General features: G+C 45.5%; 1 protein-coding gene across 1 annotated transcript; it reads left to right on the forward strand.

Moving 5' to 3' along the window:
• Window positions 1-9,037: 9,037 nt before the first annotated feature.
• Window positions 9,038-11,929, forward strand: LOC138353730 (uncharacterized). Its single transcript, XM_069307117.1, has 2 exons — window positions 9,038-10,721; window positions 11,478-11,929. Exons 1-2 carry the CDS (start codon window positions 9,038-9,040, stop codon window positions 11,927-11,929), a joined length of 2,136 nt encoding a protein of 711 aa, XP_069163218.1.
• The last annotated feature ends 3,102 nt before the right edge of the window (window positions 11,930-15,031 follow it).

Here is a 15,031-nt window from a genome sequence, read left to right on the forward strand (position 1 = left end):
AATAGAAAATGCTTAACGCGTTTTCGGCTAATTCGCCTTCATCAGAGCAAAGTAGAATGATTCTACTTTGCTCTGATGAAGGCGAATTAGCAGAAAACGCGTTAAGCATTTTCTATTTTTCATATGTGGTTATTCTGCATACTTGGATCAGTGTTTTTGTGATCATTGTTGCATAATATATATATATATATATATATATATATATGAAGGGAAATGATATTGAGGTTTTTGTAGTGTATGGATGTTGGCATTATATAAGTGTGTGGTGTTTCTGTGCTTGCGGGGGTTGAGCTCTGGCTCTTGGGTCCCGCCTCTCAACTGCCAATCAACTGGTGTACAGGTTCCTGAGGCTATTGGGCTCTATCATATCTACACTTGAAACTGTGTATGGAGTCAGCCTCCACCACATCACTGCCTAATGCATTCCATTTGTCACCTACTCTGACACTGTGTGTGTGTGTGCGTGCGTGTGCGTGTGTGCGTGCGTGTGTGTGTGCGTGTGCGTGTGTGCGTGCGTATTTGAGTGTATTTCCGTGTATGTGCGAGTCTGTGTACATAATGTATATTTTTATATTATAGTGTGTGTCTGTGTATGTTTTGAGCTATGGCTCTTGGGTCCCGCCTCTCAACTGTCACTCAATTGGTGTGTGTGTGTGTGTGTGTGTGTGTGTGTGTGTGTGTGTGTGTGTGTGTGTGTGTGTGTGTGTGTGTGTGTGTGTGTGTGTGTGTGTATGTGTGTGTGTGTGTGTATGTGTGTACTCACCTATTTGTACTCACCTATTTGTGCTTGCGGGGGTTGAGCTTTGGCTCTTTGGTCCTCTTTTGTGTGTGTGTGTGTGTGTGTATGCGTATGCGCGCGTGTGCGCGCGCGTCTCCCAAAAAATATCCATATAACGAGGGGGATAAAAAGCTCTTTGTGTAAGACCGTAATGGAATTTAATTATACTACTCTTTATAGATCCTGCAACTCACAAGGAGCTGAGATGCGAAGATATCTTGCAGCATCCCTATTCCCAGGGATGCTGAGGTTGGGCAGGAGCCTTGGGCATCGCTCTCTCCATCCCCCCCCCCACCCCCCTTCTGGGCAAATCTGGGCAATTAGCAATAATTTAAATAATTAGTTTAATCAGCATAATATCCCATTAGTTATATTTTTTTAGCACCGTTATACAGTGATTGTGTCGCTTCTCTAATCCTCCTCCTCCTAATCCTCCTCCTCCTAATCCTCCTCCTCCTAATCCTCCTCCTCCTAATCCTCCTCCCCCTAATCCTCCTCCTCCTAATCCTCCTCCTCCTAATCCTCCTCCTCCTAATCCTCCTCCTCCTAATCCTCGTCCTCCTAATCCTCCTTCTTCCCTATTTTCCCCATTTCCACCCATTTCTCGCCCTTCTCTTATCCCTTCTCCTTCCTCTCTACCTCACTATCTCTGGCAGGCCAAGATGGCAAGTTGGTGAGGCATTGGGAAAGTGAGCGACGCCTTTGCTTTGAAATCTGAAATTTGAAAATTTGAAATCTTTGAAATCTTTGAAATGGAAGCTTTAAAATCATCCCCGAGACTAGTATTCCTGGTCTCCTGTTATCGTCCCATTAATCCCAAGTTAGGGAACGATATCATGAGTGTGTTACTTGTCTGTTCTCGTCCCATTAATCCCAAGTTAGGGAACGATCTCAGGAGTGTGTTACTGGTCTGTTATCGTACCCATTAATCCCAAGTTAGGGAACGATCCCAGGAGTGTGTTACTGGTCTGTTATCGTACCCATTAATCCCAAGTTAGGGGACGATCCCAGGAGTGTGTTACTGGTCTGTTATCGTACCCATTAATCTCAAGTTGTGGAACCATCCCAGGAGAGTGTGTTACTGGTCTGTTATCGTACCCATTAATCCCAAGTTAGGGAACCCTCCCATGAGTGTGTTACTGGTCTGTTATCGTACCCATTAATCCCAAGTTAGGGAACCCTCCCATGAGTGTGTTACTGGTCTGTTATCGTACCCATTAATCCCAAGTTAGGGAACGATCCCAGGAGTGTGTTACTGGTCTGTTATCGTATCCTTTAATCCCAAGTTAGGGAACGATCCCAGGAGTGTGTTACTGGTCTGTTATCGTATCCATTAAACCCAAGTTAGGGAACGATCCCAGGAGTGTGTTACTGGTCTGTTATCGTCCATTAACCCCAAGTTAGGGAACGATCCCAGGAGAGTGTGTTACTGGTCTGTTATCGTACCCATTAATCCCAAGTTAGGGAACCATCCCAGGGGAGTGTATGTGTGTGTTACTGGTCTGTTATCGTACCATTAATCCCAAACAATAGCCCAATCGTCGCGTCATCTCGCTGCTGCTCTTATGGACAAAGTTGGTGTTTGTCTAGGAACGTTAATGCTGTGAGAACGTCATCCGGTTTTCTCCTAACTATTACTGCCCAACTTTTCGTCCTTCTGGCAAGAGTAACTGGTGGTCAGAGGCGCCAGTTCGTCTGTTAAGTCTGGCCAAGGTGGTGCAGAAAACGTTGGCTTTTAAGACTCCTGGAAGAGCTGAGACCTACACACCTCACTATGTTGCTTGGGACGGTAATGGTGTAAAAATATCTTAACTGCGTGCTTAATATCTTGGCTCGTGGGGGGTTCAGCTGTCTGAGGCAGTCTGAAGTAGTCTGAGGCAGTCTGATGCAGTCTGAGGCAGTCTGAAGCATTCTGAAGATGTTTGAAGCAGTCTGAGGCAGTCCGAGACAATCTGAAGCATTCTGAAGCAGTTTGATGCAGTTTGAGGCAGTCTGAAGCTGTTTGAAGCAGTTTGAGGCAGTTTGAGGCAGTCTGAAGCAGTCTGAAGCAGTCTGAAGCAGTCTGAAGCAGTCTGAGGCAGTTTGAAGCAGTCTGAGGCAATCTGAAGCAGTCTGAAGCAGTCTGAAGCAGTTTGAGGCAATCTGAAGCAGTCTGAGGCAGTCTGAAGCAGTCTGAAGCAGTGTGAGGCAGTCTGAAGCAGCCTGAGGCAGTCTGAAGCATTCTGAGGCAGTCTGAAGCAATCTGAAGCAGTCTGAGGCAGTCTGAAGCAGTCTGAAACTTTCTGAGGCAGTCTGAAACAGTCTGAAGCAGTCTGAAACAGTCTGGAGCAGTCTGGAACATTCCGAGACGGTTCAAAAAACAGTCCGAGGCAGTCTGAAACAGTCCGAGACAGTCAAAAAACAGTCCGAGACAGTCTGAAACAGTCCGAGACAGTCGAAAAACAGTCCGAGACAGTCTGAAACAGTCCGAGACAGTCTGAAACAGTCCGAGACAGTCTGAAACAGTCCGAGACAGTCGAAAAACAGTCCGAGGCAGTCAAAAACAGTCCGAGACAGTCTGAAACAGTCCGAGACAGTCTGAAACAGTCCGAGACAGTCGAAAAACAGTTCGAGGCAGTCGAAAAACAGTCCGAGACAGTCAAAAAACAGTCCGAGAAAGTCGAAAAACAGTCCGAGACAGTCGAAAAACAGTCCGAGACAGTCTGAAACAGTCCGAGACAGTCGAAAAACAGTCCGAGGCAGTCGAAAAACAGTCTGAGACAGTCGAAAAACAGTCCGAGACAGTCGAAAAACAGTCCGAGGCAGTCAAAAACAGTCCGAGACAGTCTGAAACAGTCCGAGACAGTCGAAAAACAGTCCGAGGCAGTCGAAAAACAGTCCGAGACAGTCGAAAAACAGTCCGAGACAGTCGAAAAACAGTCCGAGACAGTCGAAAAACAGTCCGAGGCAGTCGAAAAACAGTCCGAGACAGTCGAAAAACAGTCCGAGGCAGTCGAAAAACAGTCCGAGACAGTCGAAAAACAGTCCGAGACAGTCGAAAAACAGTCCGAGGCAGTCGAAAAACAGTCCGAGGCAGTCAAAAACAGTCCGAGACAGTCTGAAACAGTCCGAGACAGTCGAAAAACAGTCCGAGGCAGTCGAAAAACAGTCCGAGACAGTCGAAAAACAGTTCGAGACAGTCTGAAACAGTCCGAGACAGTCGAAAAACAGTCCGAGACAGTCGAAAAACAGTCCGAGACAGTCGAAAAACAGTCCGAGACAGTCGAAAAACAGTCCGAGGCAGTCGAAAAACAGTCCGAGACAGTCTGAAACAGTCCGAGACAGTCGAAAAACAGTCCGAGACAGTCGAAAAACAGTCCGAGACAGTCGAAAAACAGTCCGAGACAGTCTGAAACAGTCCGAGACAGTCGAAAAACAGTCCGAGGCAGTCGAAAAACAGTCTGAGACAGTCGAAAAACAGTCCGAGACAGTCGAAAAACAGTCCGAGGCAGTCAAAAACAGTCCGAGACAGTCTGAAACAGTCCGAGACAGTCGAAAAACAGTCCGAGGCAGTCGAAAAACAGTCCGAGACAGTCGAAAAACAGTTCGAGACAGTCTGAAACAGTCCGAGACAGTCGAAAAACAGTCCGAGACAGTCGAAAAACAGTCCGAGACAGTCGAAAAACAGTCCGAGGCAGTCGAAAAACAGTCCGAGGCAGTCTGAAACAGTCCGAGACAGTCGAAAAACAGTCCGAGACAGTCGAAAAACAGTCCGAGACAGTCGAAAAACAGTCCGAGACAGTCTGAAAATACTGTGAACCAGACCGAGACGAGCACAGCTGCGTGTCAACAGGAGAGTGCCGTTAAAGAGGACAGGTAAGGACTCATTACGGAAGAGGTGCCAGCAAGCTCTGGCACCTGAGTGCCGTCTCAACACGAGGCGAGACGGAGTGTTGCTTCACGTTCCTTGTTTGTGGGTGAGGGAGTGACAGGGAAGGAGGGACGGAGGGGAAGTGACAGGTGACAGACCAGAGTGTTTGGGAAGATCTGAGGCGATGCTGGGACGTCTTTGAGACGTCTTTGAGATGTCTGCTGAGACGTCTTTGAGACGTCTTTGAGATGTCTACTGAGACGTCTTTGAGATGTCTGCTGAGACGTCTTTGAGACGTCTTTGAGATGTCTGCTGAGACGTCTTTGAGACGTCTTTGAGATGTCTGCTGAGACGATTTGACTGGCTTTCCTGGTCTCTCACGAGACATCTAGTTCTTGCGAATATCGTGTTCTTGAAGAACACTTGATTGGTTATGTTATTCTATTATAACACGTTAGTCCTAGCCTGATCGTTTTTGCAGTGTGTGGTGAACTAGAGAGCAGCAAGGTTACATTCAGCATCCACGAGGCTGGAAGCCAATCAACTCCCCGCCAAACACACACACACCGAAACTACGACGTTGGTACAACGTTCGAACAAGTTTTAACACCTCCTAACCAGTTATAACAACCAATATAGCAAGTTGTAACAACGTTCTAATACGTCATAAACACGTTAAGCCAAGATGTAACGACTTTATTACAAGTTGTAACAAGCGGAAAATAGAGAGAGTTTCGGTTTGTGTTTCCAAGGTCTTGTATGCCAGGTAGGAGTAATTAACCTGTCAAAGAATGTAATTCAGGTGTATATGGTCAACCTGTCCAGGTGACGACGAAGACAGATTGAGGCACAGCAGGTGCCTTAAATTATCACCTTTTATATTGGGAATGGTTCCCTCTTTTTATTAATTTTTTATATAAAAATTGGTATGTGTGGATCCGGTTAAATTGCGGTATTGTGAAATATTGATATCTGTAAATTAAAATGTCTGTCTGTTCGAGGCTGGAGGACTGACAGACACTTGGGGGTTACCATTACCCAATTTTAACAGTAATTGTTGTTGGGTTCGTGCCCAACATGGGTGGGATCGGGGTTGGCATCAATGAAACGGGTCCCATTTGACATGGTGCCAAAGCGACCCCCTCTTCCCCCTCTATAACGTATCATGCCATGACCAGTTGACCCGACTCTAATAATGACATGGTGCCAAAGCGACCCCCTCTTCCCCCTCTGTAACGTATCATGTCATGACCAGTTGACCCGACTCTAATAAAACTTTGAATTTTTCCAATGTTGTAAAACATTATGCACTGATGTCGGCAAAATTTAAACGAAAATTCTAACCATCAATTTTTTGCCGGTGATCGTCTGTAAAATATGTTCAATATCGTGGAATCTCCTCCAGTCCACTAATCGGCGCTCATTATTCGACATCCGTTACTCAAGAAACGTTATTCGACACCCCTTATTCGATGCTCGAGGCATATTGAGCAACACCCATTACTCGGCATCCGCTATTAGATATCTAATTACTCGACATCAAGTACTCAACAACAATTATTCGACAACAATTATTCGACACCAAGTATTCGACACCCGTTACTCGACGTCCGTTACTCGACACCCGTTATTCGACACCCGTTATTCGATGTCCGTTACTCGACGTCCGTTACTCGACGTCCGTTACTCGACACCCGTTATTCGACGCCCGTTACTCGACGCCCGTTATTCGACACCCGTTACTCGACACCCGTTATTCGACACCCGTTACTCGACACCCGTTATTCGACACCCGTTACTCGACACCCGTTACTCGACACCCGTTATTTGACACCCATTCCAAATAGTGAGGAGCGCCTCTTACCTTTCAGCGTTCCTCTAACATGTGCTTCGTTAATATATATATATATATATATATATATATATATATATATATATATATATATATATATATATATATATATATATATATATCATTGAATATGACCGCATATTCTGTATTTATTATTTTCTGGTTTAGGGCTTCTATCCCTCTAACTATTTTCTTAGCATCAGGGCTTAATTGAAATAGGAGTTCTCCAAAACTCAATTTGCACGTCGTGCAAATTATACAAATAAGTGTAATACACTCTATAGTAAATCACTTCTTTTCTTCACCTTAAAAGTACGAAAATGAGTTTTGGAGAACTCCTATTTCAATTAAGCCCTGATGCTAAGAAAATAGTTAGAGGGATAGAAGCCCTAAACCAGAAAATAATAAATACAGAATATGCGGTCATATTCAATGAAACATGTTTGAAAGAAAACCTGCTGCCAGTATACACCAATATATATATATATATATATATATATATATATATATATATATATATATATATATATATATATATATATATATATATATATATATATATATATATATATATAGTTTCAATTCCCTTTTTTTTGTATTTGATAAAACGTGTCATTTCTTCAATTCTCTCTTTATCTAGTGTTTTTTTTTATCTCCTCTACACCACCTGCTGATCTTGTATTGCGGAATCGAACCATTCAAGGCTGAACTGAAAAAGGAAAATTATATATATTTTTGTCATAGCCATTTTTGACATTCCAGGTTTTATTGTTGCGTAGGGCGTGAATGTGTATTGTTATTTAATATCTCCTTATTGTTGTCTGTTCTTTCTGATACCAGTGTTCACAGGCCAGCCGCTTGAAATGGTAGGGTGTATACAGTGTTTATTTGGTGGAAAGTACCGGTATGTATAGTGTTGGCCCACCAGAAAGTGTCAGTATGTGTGTAGTGTGTGTGTGTGTGTGTGTGTGTGTGTGTGTGTGTGTGTGTGTGTGTGTGTGTGTGTGTGTGTGTGTGTGTGTGTAGTGTGTGTGTGTGTGTGTGTGTGTGTGTGTGTGTGTGTGTGTGTGTGTGTGTGTGTGTGTGTGTGTGTGTGTGTGTGTGTAGTGTGTGTGTGTGTGCGTGTGTGTGTGTGTGTGTGTAGTGTGTGTGTGTGTGTGTGTGTGTGTGTGAGTGTGTGTGTGTGTGTGTGTGTGTGTGTGTGTGTGTGTGTGTGTATGTGTGTGTGTGTGTGTGTGTGTGTGTGTGTGTGTGTGTGTGTGTGTGTGTGTGTGTGTGTGTGTGTGTGTGTGTGTGTGTAGTGTGTGTGTGTGTGCGTGTGTGTGTGTGTGTGTGTAGTGTGTGTGTGTGTGTGTGTGTGTGTGTGTGTGAGTGTGTGTGTGTGTGTGTGTGTGTGTGTGTGTGTGTGTGTGTGTGTGTGTGTGTGTGTGTGTGTGTGTGGTTGTCTAAATCAAACACAGCTTTAATATTTTCAATCAGACATTCCAGCACCATTATGGTAACCATTTTCTTATTATCAAACTTTACGAATGAACTGAGTACATGTGGATAGTATTTGTCCTTGAGGCAGACGTGAAGGTCAGGTCAGGTCACGGGTCAGGTCACGGATCAGGTCGATTGGTTGAGGCGAGATCAATACATTGTGTAAAGGGAAAAACATTATTGATACAGCTCTTTCGTCGATTGCTTGCCCAATCGCGTTCATCACTCTCTGCTACATCTTGAGTACCTCTAAGCTTGGGGGGTGGCCTGAAACTGAGAGAGAAAGAGAGAGAGAGAGAGAGAGGAGAGAGAGAGAGAGAGAAAGACAGCAGAGAGAGAGAGAGGAGAGAGAGAGAGAGAAAGACAGCAGAGAGAGAGAGAGAAAGACAGAAGAGAGAGAGAGGAAAGAGAGAGAAAGACAGAAATGAGAGAGAGAGGAGATAGAGAGAAAGACAGAAGAGAGAGAGAGAGAGGAGAGAGAGAGAAAGCCAGAAGAGAGAGAGAGAGGAGATAGAGAGAAAGACAGAAGAGAGAGAGAGAGGAGAGAGAGAGAAAGACAGAAGAGAGAGAGAGAGAGAGAGAGGAGAGAGAGAGAAAGACAGAAGAGAGAGAGAGAGGAGAGAGAGAGAAAGCCAGAAGAGAGAGAGAAAGACAGAAGACAGAGAAAGAGAGAGAGGAGAGAGAGAAAGCCAGAAGAGAGAGAGAGGAGAGAGAGAGAAAGCCAGAAGAGAGAGAGAGAGAGAGAAAGACAGAAGACAGAGAAAGAGAGAGAGGAGAGAGAGAAAGCCAGAAGAGAGAGAGAGAGAGAGAGAGAGAAAATCAGGCACAAAATTCCAGACTTGCTCAACTTTACTACGACTGACCAACATCTCCATAATTCCCAGAGAGGCACGCTAGGCGTGTCGGCAGCTGAGGTGCTGGAGTGACGAACGAGTGAAGAAGAGCAGGAGAGAGGAAGGAGAAGAGGAGACGGAAATAACCAAAGAAGGAGCAGCAAGAAACTGCGAATGATTAAAGAAAATGGAGTGTCCGCTAGAGGCCAGACTGAGAAGGAATATTTTCTGGAGGGAAAAAAATGGTGCATAGACTGACTGCAGAAGGTCAAGGAAGGCAGCCAGGAAGGTCAAGGAAGGCAGCCAGCAAGGTCAAGAAAGGTCAAGGAAGGCAGCCAGCAAGGTCAAGAAAGGTCAAGGAATCAGCCAGCAAGGTCAAGGAAGGCAGCCAGCAAGGTCAAGGAAGGCAGCCAGCAAGGTCAAGAAAGGTCAAGGAAGGCAGCCAGCAAGGTCAAGAAAGGTCAAGGAAGGCGGCCAGCAAGGTCAAGGAAGGTCAAGGAAGGCAGCCAGCAAGGTCAAGGAAGGTCAAGGAAGGCAGCCAGGAAGACCAAGGAAGGTCAAGGAAGGCAGCCAGGAAGGTCAAGGAAGGCAGCCAGGAAGACCAAGGAAGGCAGCAAGGAAGGCAGACAGGAAGGCAGCCAGGAAGGTCAAGGAAGGCAGCCAGGAAGACCAAGGAAGGCAGCAAGGAAGACCAAGGAAGGCAGCCAGGAAGGTCAAGGAAGGCAGCCAGGAAGGTCAAGGAAGGCAGCCAGGAAGGTCAAGGAAGGCAGCCAGGAAGGTCAAGGAAGGCAGACAGGAAGGTCAAGGAAGGCAGCCAGGAAGGTCAAGGAAGGCAGCCAGGAAGGTCAAGGAAGGCAGCAAGGAAGACCAAGGAAGGCAGCCAGGAAGGTCAAGGAAGGCAGCCAGGAAGACCAAGGAAGGCAGCCAGGAAGACCAAGGAAGGCAGCCAGGAAGGACAAGGAAGGCAGCCAGGAAGGTCAAGGAAGGCAGCCAGGAAGGTCAAGGAAGGCAGCCAGGAAGACCAAGGAAGGCAGCCAGGAAGACCAAGGAAGGCAGCCAGGAAGGACAAGGAAGGCAGCCAGGAAGGTCAAGGAAGGCAGCCAGGAAGGTCAAGGAAGGCAGCCAGGAAGGTCAAGGAAGGCAGCCAGGAAGGTCAAGGAAGGCAGCCAGGAAGACCAAGGAAGGCAGCCAGGAAGGCAGCAAGGAAGGCAGCCAGGAAGGTCAAGGAAGGCAGCCAGGAAGGTCAAGGAAGGCAGCAAGGAAGACCAAGGAAGGCAGCCAGGAAGGTCAAGGAAGGCAGCCAGGAAGACCAAGGAAGGCAGCCAGGAAGACCAAGGAAGGCAGCCAGGAAGGACAAGGAAGGCAGCCAGGAAGGTCAAGGAAGGCAGCCAGGAAGGTCAAGGAAGGCAGCCAGGAAGACCAAGGAAGGCAGCCAGGAAGACCAAGGAAGGCAGCCAGGAAGACCAAGGAAGGCAGCCAGGAAGACCAAGGAAGGCAGCCAGGAAGGCAGCAAGGAAGGCAGCCAGGAAGGTCAAGGAAGGCAGCCAGGAAGGTCAAGGAAGGCAGCAAGGAAGACCAAGGAAGGCAGCCAGGAAGGTCAAGGAAGGCAGCCAGGAAGACCAAGGAAGGCAGCCAGGAAGACCAAGGAAGGCAGCCAGGAAGGACAAGGAAGGCAGCCAGGAAGGTCAAGGAAGGCAGCCAGGAAGGTCAAGGAAGGCAGCCAGGAAGACCAAGGAAGGCAGCCAGGAAGACCAAGGAAGGCAGCCAGGAAGGACAAGGAAGGCAGCCAGGAAGGTCAAGGAAGGCAGCCAGGAAGGTCAAGGAAGGCAGCCAGGAAGGTCAAGGAAGGCAGCCAGGAAGGTCAAGGAAGGCAGCCAGGAAGACCAAGGAAGGCAGCCAGGAAGACCAAGGAAGGCAGCCAGGAAGGTCAAGGAAGGCAGCCAGGAAGGCAGCCAGGAAGGCAGCCAGGAAGGCAGCCAGGAAGGTCAAGAAAGAGCAGCAGGAGGCATTTCCAGTGGCTTTGTTGCTGTCTGTGAAATGTGGCGGAAGATTATGGGAAAACCCTCTTTGTTCGTGGGGGGGGGGGGTGATGAAGCGGCATGGGGAGGGGGTGTGGGGTGTGGGGGGGGAGGGGGTGTGGGGTGTGGGGGGGAGGGGTTCAGGGAGGGGGTGTTTGGATGGGGGAGAGGTGTAAGGGGATGTGAGTGTGAGGGGGGGGGCAAGGGGTGAGAGAGGGGGGATGTGGGTAGGGGGAGGGGAGGGGGGTGTGGGGAGGGGGAGGGGAGGGGGGGAGAGGGGGTGTAGGAAAACAGACTCAGGAAACCCCAGGAAAGTTCTGGAAACATAAAAAAAAAAACTTGACGGAAGCCTAGTCGAGGACCGGGCCGCGGACACGTTGAGCCCCGGACGATGACCACCTTGCATAATCATCACAAGATAAGCCTGAAACAAGCAAACAACCTTCTTGAGTCACAGAAAACAAGAACAAGACATTATAGGAAGTATTGAGGAAAATACCTCCAAGAGAAACCGCAAGGAAAATGTCAACATTTGTCCCAACACAGAAATGACAAATCTTTGTTGATAACAAGTCATATGCAACATTTTTCGCAAAGCACAAACGATCGACCTTAGCAACACTTGCAACAATTATATGCAACCTTATAAACCCTTATAAATTAGAACCTTATAAATTAGAACCTTATAAATTAGAACCTTATAAATTAGAACCTTATAAATTAGAACCTTATAAATTAGAACCTTATAAATTAGAACCTTATAAATTAGAACCTTATAAATTAGAACCTTATAAATTAGAACCTTATAAATTAGAACCTTATAAATTAGAACCTTATAAATTAGAACCTTATAAATTAGAACCTTATAAATTAGAACCTTATAAATTAGAACCTTATAAATTAGAACCTTATAAATTAGAACCTTATAAATTAGAACCTTATAAATTAGAACCTTATAAATTAGAACCTTATAAATTAGAACCTTATAAATTAGAACCTTATAAATTAGAACCTTATAAATTAGAACCTTATAAATTAGAACCTTATAAATTAGAACCTTATAAATTAGAACCTTATAAATTAGAACCTTATAAATTAGAACCAATTGCCTCGTAACGTGGTGGAGGTGGGGTCCCTCGATTGTTTCAAGCGCGGGTTGGACATGTATATGAGTGGGATTGGGTGGTTATAGATAGGAGCTGCCTCGTATGGGCCAATAGGCCTTCTGCAGTTACCTTTGTTCTTATGTTCTTAAATCCCGTAACTCTCTCTCAGAGGTCCAAAAAATAATCACAGAGACTTTAAGAACAAAAAAACATGACTCTATCAAAATAAATAACTATTGAATAACATTCCAGTGACGAAAATTCATATCAACAAAATATTAATTGCAGCTCTTGCAATCCTACCATCCCAACTTACTTCAAAAATGCCACTATCAGATTAATTTCTAAGCCAGATAATCTCCTAACACAAACAGAGGATTAGAGAGCAATTTCCTTTCGCCAGATATGACTTTGTGAAGTACTTTGAAGAGCAGGAAAAATGTAACACCAGAAAGCTTAGATTTAGAAGTCAAAGTTCATATAGGTATAGTTCTGATATATGAACGTATAGCCAATGCACTGACGAAAAATCAGCAAATTTTAAAGTCAGAGATGTATCGAAAGTTTTTAAGAAAAGTGCGACACATATATAGGCTTACAATGTTGTTGTTGTTAAAGATTTGCTACCTGGAACAAAGTTCCAAGTAGCACGGGCTATGGTGAGCCCGTAGTAGGCTTACAAATACAAGATATCAGAATTAGAGTCTAGATATCTTAACTAGGGCTTCGGAAGAGGTTCTCAGATACACTCAGCAGCTTTAATGATAACAGCAGCTATCACGCTCAGTATCGGTATCGGAATTGAAAAAGTCGATATCGAAAATAACAAAATGGCCCATGACAGAGCCTTGAGGCAGGACGGTAGAGCGACGGTCTCGCTTCACGCAGGTCGGCGTTCAATCCCCCGACTGTCCACAAGTGGTTGGGGCACCATTCCTTTCACCCCGTCCCATCCCAAATCCTTATCCTGACCCCTTCCCAGTGCTATATAGTCGTAATGGCTTGGCAGTTTCTGCTGATAACCCCATTCCACTGACAATTCTAACTTTAGCTTCACTTATACTAACTCAATGTTTCCTTTTGATATAGCCATTGCCCTAATCCAACTGAATATAGCAATATAGCACCGACCTCCTATACGGTAGGCCTCCTATATTTTTCTAACTCGAATTGAGAATTTAAGAGGTAGACTTTTCACTATTCACACATACGACTCGAAATGACACACATGACACCTGCATGACAACTGCATGACAACTGCATGACACCTGCATGACAACTGCATGACAACTGCATGACAACTGCATGTCAACTGCATGACAACTGCATGACAACTGCATGACACCTGCATGACAACTGCATGACACCTGCATGACAACTGCATGACACCTGCATGACAACTGCATGACAACTGCATGACAACTGTATGACAACTGCATGACACCTGCATGACAACTGCATGACAACTGCATGACAACTGCATTACAACTGCATGACAACTGCATGACAACTGCATGACAACTGCATGACAACTGCATGACACCTGCATGACAACTGCATGACAACTGCATGACAACTGTATGACAACTATGTGACACCTGCATGACAACTGCATGACAACTGCATGACAACTGCATGACACCTGCATGACAACTGCATGACAACTGTATGACAACTATGTGACACCTGCATGACACCTGCATGACAACTGCATGACACCTGCATGACAACTGCATGACAACTGCATGACAACTGTATGACAACTGCATGACTACTGCATGACAACTGCATGACAACTGCATGACAACTGCATGACAACTGTATGACAACTATGTGACACCTGCATGACAACTGCATGACAACTGCATGACAACTTCATGACAACTGCATGACAACTGCATGACAACTGCATGACACCTACATGACACCTACATGACAACTGCATGACACCTGCATGACAACTGCATGACAACTGCATGACAACTGCATGACAACTGCATGACAACTGCATGACACCTACATGACACCTGCATGACAACTGCATGACAACTGCATGACAACTGCATGACAACTGCATGACAACTGCATGACACCTGCATGACAACTGCATGACAACTGCATGACACCTGCATGACACCTGCATGACACCTGCATGACAACTACATGGCAACTACATGACAACTGCATGACAACTACATGACACCTACATGACACCTACATGACACCTACATGACACCTACATGACACCTACATGACACCTACATGACACCTGCATATAAGGATGTAGGCAGGCTGTTGGGACTTAAGATTAACGGAATATCAACAGAAACTTATTCAACGGGAGAATAAACCTAGCCAAAACAGTCTTAGGAAAAACGGAAGAGATTCCGTAACCTTCGCTCGAAAATTCCGGGTTCGAATCCCAGAGGGGACAGAAATGGTTGGGCTCGTTTCCTATCACCTAATGCTTCTGTTCACCTAGCAGTGAGTAGGTACCCAGGAATTATAGTCAGTGTGTAGTGGGATTACACCCTGTGTGTGTGTGTGTGTGTGTGTGTGTGTGTGTGTGTGTGTGTGTGTATGTGTATGTGTGTGTGTGTGTGTGTGTGTGTGTGTGTGTGTGTGTGTATGTGTGTGGGTGTGGGGGGGGGTCAGAAGCTCCACCCTGGGAGAGAACTCGATATAAGCCTTTACATGTATATATATACACTGGCTGACTGTCCCCCATCTCCTTATCCCGACTCAATTATGATAAAATTATTTGGAGTAGTTAAAGTGACTCGAACTAGCGATCATGAAATCACCAGGCCGCCCACCTCACCCCTGAACCCCGAAGCTCTCTGGATGGAGGTAAAGTATATATATATATATATATATATATATATATATATATATATATATATATGTCGTACCTAGTAGCCAGAACTCACTTCTGAGCCTACTATGCAAGGCCCGATTTGCCTAATAAGCCAAGTTTTCATGAATTAATTGCTTTTCGACTACCTAACCTACCTAACCTAACCTAACCTAACTTTTTCGGCTACCTAACCTAACCTAACCTATAAAGATAGGTTAGGTTAGGTTAGGTAGGGTTGGTTAGGTTCGGTCATAT

The sequence above is a fragment of the Procambarus clarkii genome, chromosome 59 (genome assembly GCF_040958095.1).
Source record: "Procambarus clarkii isolate CNS0578487 chromosome 59, FALCON_Pclarkii_2.0, whole genome shotgun sequence".
NCBI classification, from domain to species: domain Eukaryota; kingdom Metazoa; phylum Arthropoda; class Malacostraca; order Decapoda; family Cambaridae; genus Procambarus; species Procambarus clarkii.

Excerpts from the sequence above, each read along its gene's own strand:
- LOC138353730 (XM_069307117.1), top strand. The coding sequence starts at position 9,038 with ATGGTGCATAGACTGACTGCAGAAGGTCAAGGAAGGCAGCCAGGAAGG. Across the intron at positions 10,722-11,477 it reads CAAGGAAGGCAGCCAGGAAG|AACCTTATAAATTAGAACCT; the intron begins GTCAAGGAAGGC and ends CTTATAAATTAG.